Raw genomic sequence first — 6,371 nt, 5'->3', positions numbered from 1 at the left:
TATCGCGTAACCGCGTAACCAATCAGAAGCGATCCGCTGTTGTGATTTCGCGTTTTACTGATTATTGATTGGTTACGCGGTTACGCGATAAGCGGCAAATACGCTTCATGGGACTCCACCCTAAGGCTTAAAACCCTATTGTAGATCCGGGGTAGTACCGTAGTCTGATTCCGGCCTTATAAGGACTCTAGCTAGGGGTACCTATCACCAATCAGAAATCGCGACGCCGATGTCGCTTCTCTCATATATAGGACTCTACTCGACGTCCGTATTCCCCTTTCATCATTTATAAGTTCTATGGCTTCCACCATGCTGACTATTTGCAGTTTACAGTTCTTTTGGAACGTAAATGAAATGAATTGAACTAGAATGGAGCTGCTCATTGTCGAATGTCGTGAATTTTGACCGAAAGGGACAGATGCAAAAAAGAAAAATTACCTAATTAAGAATTAATTCGATTATTTGCAGTTGTATTTAAATCAAGATCAAGCATGGTGAAAGAACAGTTCAGGGAGACAAATGTCGCCAGCGAAGTGTATGTATAAGATTTGTTTTTACGAATTTATTAAGTATTATTCTTTAGTTCTCTCGGGGAAATGATATTGCTGATAATTTCTATGCAGAATTGTATTATTTACATACAAGCATAATATAAATTGTAATACAAGTAAAATGTGTGTCTCCCGAAATGTTGGTATGCAGATGTGCTGTATCTACTGAAGCACAAAGCAACATTTGTGTTGCCTCTTTCCGGAAAGAGGTAACACTATATAACCTATATAAAGATATACATTGGGTGCTTTCCATTTGATGACACAAGTCAACACAAGTGTCCTTTTTTTTCTTTGTCACTCTTTGAATATCAAGGAGGATAGAACAACGCTTGTGTCGACTTATATCATCAAATGGAAAGCACCCTTCATGTTCTTTACTTTCTGTTTCTTACTTTTCATCTCATGTCTCTTGTCTCTGTCAACTTTTATAAGGACTTTTTTAAAAGCCCATTCGATATTGGTCTGTTTCTTGTTTTTTACCTTTTACTTTTTCCCCCTTTGCAATAATTTTATCGATATTTGTATTTCTTGCTATAAGTTTCCTGTTTCTTCTGAAGTTCGTTAACAGCTGTTCTACAATGTGCTTTTGGTTTCCTGTTTCTTGCTGTTTGTCTCTATTTGTCTCTTGCCTTTTTGATCAAGAAGGCAAGAGACGAACAGCAAGAAATGGGAAACAAAAAGCACATTGTAGAACAGCCATAACTTTTATCTCGGGCGACATAAAGCAAAAAACCTGATAAGAAGTAAAAAGACAAGAAACAGAAAACAAAAAGTACATTGTAGAATAACCAAAAGCAAGACAAAAAGCAAGAAATAGAAAGTAAAGAATTAGAATAAAAGTTAGACTTAAAGTATATTTTCTTAACACACAATATAATTCGTAAATAATTGGAATATATTCATCAAATGAAGTTTAAACTAAACATTCTGTTTCTCTGGATTTGAATCCTCTTTGATATGAAAATTAAGTTTTAGTAAGCAAAATGCATAGGCTTTTATTTAATTTTTCTTATCTAGCTCCCATATATCCTTTGGAGTGGACAGCATGCACGACATAAGTATGCAGGCCAATGTGGAGATGATCTCCAAAAACCTGTACAATGAAGATGTGAAGCATACTCCTGCTTTGCAAGGAGCATTGGACAGGCGCATGGTATTTGAAGACCATTAATAAATTTAATCCACTTTCATTATTAGATTAATACATATTAAAATCTATTATTCATGTACAGAGTGTATAGAAAGTATCGGACCCCTGAATATCTAAAAAAAAAGTGATAGCACATGTCCTCTCTCTTGCACAATTTTGAAGAAAAGTACGGAATATTTTCTTGTGGCCAGACTCTGATTATAGGGTCTCTAATTTTAATCAACATCAGTTGGATATCTTAGATAATGCTAATGCCAGTGTTCAACTTTTAAACCTTATAACACTAAAAAAGTATTTAATAAAAAAGTATTTTGTTATAGCGTGTTGAAAAGCTCTCGAGATAATGCTACAAAAATATGCAATGAAAAGTGGAAGTTTTTATTTAAAAAAAGTGATGTGATCTTGACTTGACTTTGGTGATGCCACGCAAGGTCAAACTGATAAGATCAGTAAATAAATCTTTTTAAGGCTCCTGAGTAGTCAGCATGTGATTCAAAATCAATTGGTGGCTTGGCGAAATGTAGCGAAATCGGTAACACACACAAGCACGTGCATGTACTCTGGGCGCACTGAAAGCCAGCACATGTACATGGGCTCGTGCTTGTGTGTGTGTTACAGCGCCTCGCCGTGATAAATGGCTGAACTTATAGGCGTAGAAAAATGACGTTGTGACGACGAAATTTGTGCACGATGCCATTTCGTTATTATTTGCTTAATTGTGAAAATGTGACTTGTCTCGTACTTATAAAAGTCCTAAAAATAGACAGAAACTATAGTTATCTTGGAATTTTATACGTAAAAGTGTATATTTCACTCGTTTCAACAGCTGTTAAACCGTGTGTTTCTGCCAGAATATAGACTCACTTTACGAGTCTTTTACGACCATTTACTGACTATCAAGGGAGGAAAGGACAGTTTCTGTCTATTTTTACAAGTGTTTTAAAGCGATTTCGTCATTTAGATTTATCCAAATTGTGTTTATTTACAAATTGCATGGTGCATAAATTAACGTGTCATTCCTCGCTTCCGACGTTACGGTTCCAACATGGCCGCCACGACTACTCAGGAGCCTAAAATGGCTGTTCTACAATGTGCTTTTTGTTTCCTGTTTATTGCTGTTTGTCTCTTGCCTTCTTGATCAAAAAGGCAAGAGACAAACAGCAAGTAACAGGAAACAAAAAGCACATTGTAGAACAGCCATTAAGCCCTACAACTTTTGTCTGAAACATTTTGTTTTTTTATAAAATTTATATTTTTCGAAATATTCAGGGCTTCTGGTACTTTTTATACACCCTGTATGAAATTAACAAGATTACATATAACATTATATAACTACTTTAAATATCCAATAATGATATTGTTATTTAACAGAATGTATATTATTAGGTGTTAAACTTAATTCCTGCCGTTTTTCGTCTCCAAAATTAATTTGTTTTGAAGAGAAGATGAATGAATACCTTAATCAAAGTAATTTCCTCCATTTTCTACTACTTTTTCCCATTTCTCTGGCAACAGGGCAATCGCACGACGGTAGAACGCGGTGTCTTTCGAGGCGATCCACCCATTTTTGGACTTCGTTGTGATTGGAGAAATGTGTGTCCGTAAGTGCGTGTTGCATCGATCGGAAGAGATGGTAATCCGACGGTGCCAAGTTTGGAGAGTACGCTGGATGCGGGAGAACTTCCCATTCAAGCTCTAGAAGTGCCTGCTTCACTCTTTTCGCGACATGCAGTCGAGCGTTATCATGCAACAAAATGACTTTGCCTCGATTGTTGGCTACGGATGATCTTTTTTGCATCAATTTGTCACTCAATCGGTATAATTGGTGTTTGTAGCGATCAGCTGTAACGGTTTCATTTGGATCCAAGAGTTCGTAATACAGCACACCTTCCTGGTCCCATCAAACGCACAGCAAGGTCTTGCCTTGTCCGTGAATATTCCTCCGGCGGATGGTTGGCCGGAGTCCACCCATGATTTTTTCCGCTTGGGATTATCAAAATAAATTCATTTTTCATCGCCAGTCATGATGCGCCACAAAAAAACTCTTTTTTCTTTGCCTGGCAAACAAAGAAGTCACAATAGTCAAACGATTTGAAATGGCACTTTCTGACAACTCATGTGGTAGCCATCTCCCTTCCTTATGGATCTTTCCCATGGCATGCAAGCGTTTTGAGACGACCATTGGAGTAACATTTAACTGTTTCGACAACTCTAAAAGCGTTTGAGCTGGATTCTCATCAAGCAATTCTTGCAACTCGACATCTTCAAATTTTTTCGGCTGTCCTGGACGTTCTTTGTCTCTCACATCGAAATCACCGTTTCGGAAGCGTTCAAACCAAACTCTACATGTTCTTTCCGATGGAGTTTCATCACCATACACTTCGGATAATAAGCAATGCGCTTCAGCTGCGGTTTTCTTGAGGAAGTAGTGAAGAAGCACACGTCAGAAAAACAGCTTATCGCGATTCATTTTCAATCGATTGGAAAATCTCTTTGGCGTCGAGAAATCTAACCTGTGAGGATTGAATCACTTTCAGCGATGTCTAAACTACAAAAGACATATGACTTCATCGTCGAAACTCGCCAGCGTTGGAGCCAGCACCCTCTAGTAGCGAGCGGCAGGAATTAAGTTTAACACCTAATATATATTATATTATGTTATTTCAAAATTGATTATACTATGCCACTGCATTTAAATACTTTGTAGAAATCAGCTTTTATTGTGCACTAATCCAGCGTAGTGCAAAGCACCGAATTTACTATATATATCCCTTTTGTCCCTACTTGAATAGAGTTTAGAATTGATGCTTTTGTACATAGGGAGTGAGTTCTACAGGAGTCGAATGCGAAACGTGTAATAAAAAGTTGAATGACTGCGTAGGACATTTCGGGTATCTTAATTTAGAATTACCAGTCTTTCATGTTGGTTACTTCAAATCTATCATTCAGATTTTACAGACAATTTGTAAGGTAACACATACAACTTTATCAAGCTTCAGTAATTATGTGTCCTATATTGAGGGATTAATATTTTAGAGACGCATAATTTTTACAGAGATGTGCTCATGTTTTGCTAACGCACGGAGAAAGGAAATTTTTTTCGCGCAGTATACAAAATCCGAAATCGGGATATTTAATGCGCAAAGCATTGCGTAGGAAAATATTGGAAGTAGCGAGAAAGAAGACGGTATGTCCAAATTGTAAATCAAATAATGGCCCTGTGAAGAAGGCTGGTTTTCTCAAGATTGTACATGAGAAATACAAGAACTTAAAGAAAATAGATCCTATTATTCAAGAAAAGTTGGCTGAATTGGCCCCAAGGATGGAACGCGACATAGAGTTTAAAAATATAGTAGAACAAAACTACAGATGTGTATTTGATCAATATCTATATCCTAATGTGGTATGATTTAAAGAAAGAATATATTCATAATATTTAAGAACGTTAAAAGATATATATATATGTATATATAATATTTAAAGAAAGAAATTATAATGTTATGAACGTTTAATATATCTCTTGAGTACTCTTTTTCTCTTACATTTTATATAATTTATAGTATACGAACATTCTTTAAGGTGCAAGAACTTTTCAATAGAATTCCAACGGGCGATATCTGCTTCTTGTTAATGAATCCTGGATGTGCAACCCCAGTAGATTTGATATTGAGAAGGATCCCTGTGCCACCAATTTGTATTAGACCTAGTATTTTATCTGACCTAAAAGCTGGTACAAATGAAGATCATCTGACAATGAAATTGTCAGAAATAGCTTTTATCAATGACGTCATTCGGAAGCAAAAAGGTGTCACTATAAATATGCACATAGAACAATGGGATTTTCTTCAACTGCATTGTGGTCTTTACATTAATAGTGAAATGTCCGGAATACCTGTACACATGCAAGTAAGCTCTTCTCAACAAACATCTAAAGATCTGTACATTCTTTTCTCTAATAGTTCATATATTGATACTTTTAGCCTCAAAAGTTTGGTAGAGGTATAGTGCAAAGATTGAAAGGAAAACAAGGTCGTTTCCGAGGTAATTTGTCTGGTAAACGTGTTGATTTTACTTCTCGCACAGTTATTTCGCCTGATCCAAATCTCAGAATAGAACAAGTAAGTCTGGTGAAATTTAAGTCAGCTTGCTGCAATTTGTATCTAATAATATCGAATCTCTACGTAGGTTGGAGTACCTATACATGTTGCAAAGACTTTAACGTATCCTGAAAGGGTCATTCCATCAAACATAGAATTAATGCGACAATTAGTAAGAAATGGTCCAGATACACATCCTGGAGCAAACTACATACAATATAAGAACTCACAAAACAGGCGATACCTTGGATATGGTGATCGGAATAAAGCCGCCCAAGACTTACAGGTAATTTATATATATTGACATCATTTTAAAATGTCAAGACTTTTATGTATTTTAATATATCATTGTTTTTTTTTTTTTTTTTTTTTTTTTTTTTACAGTATGGCGACATTGTTGAGAGGCATCTCAAAGACGATGACTTAGTGCTGTTCAATCGGCAACCATCTTTGCACAAATTAAGTATTATGACACATAGAACCAAGGTATTGGAGCATCGAACATTCAGATTCAACGAATGTGTCTGTGCACCTTACAATGCAGGTCTAGTTTAACTTATTGTCTATTTA

At 36.1% G+C, this 6,371-nt stretch overlaps 1 protein-coding gene across 1 annotated transcript in view; it reads left to right on the top strand.

Annotated features, from left to right (window-relative positions):
* The window catches only part of LOC108757480 (RNA polymerase III subunit A), a 29,580-nt gene that overhangs the window by 18,218 nt on the left and 4,991 nt on the right, over positions 1 to 6,371 (top strand). The window contains exons 8-15 of the mRNA XM_018501907.1: positions 469 to 535; positions 1,572 to 1,707; positions 4,525 to 4,674; positions 4,760 to 5,107; positions 5,284 to 5,610; positions 5,685 to 5,822; positions 5,890 to 6,087; positions 6,186 to 6,345. Coding sequence (XP_018357409.1) covers positions 469 to 535; positions 1,572 to 1,707; positions 4,525 to 4,674; positions 4,760 to 5,107; positions 5,284 to 5,610; positions 5,685 to 5,822; positions 5,890 to 6,087; positions 6,186 to 6,345 — 1,524 coding nt within the window. The remainder of the gene's footprint in view (positions 1 to 468; positions 536 to 1,571; positions 1,708 to 4,524; positions 4,675 to 4,759; positions 5,108 to 5,283; positions 5,611 to 5,684; positions 5,823 to 5,889; positions 6,088 to 6,185; positions 6,346 to 6,371) is intronic.

The sequence above is a fragment of the Trachymyrmex cornetzi genome, unplaced genomic scaffold (genome assembly GCF_001594075.2).
Source record: "Trachymyrmex cornetzi isolate Tcor2-1 unplaced genomic scaffold, Tcor1.1 scaffold144, whole genome shotgun sequence".
NCBI lineage: Eukaryota > Metazoa > Arthropoda > Insecta > Hymenoptera > Formicidae > Trachymyrmex > Trachymyrmex cornetzi.
Note: the sequence above shows the minus strand (reverse complement) of the source record. Positions and strands in the feature narration are given on the sequence as shown.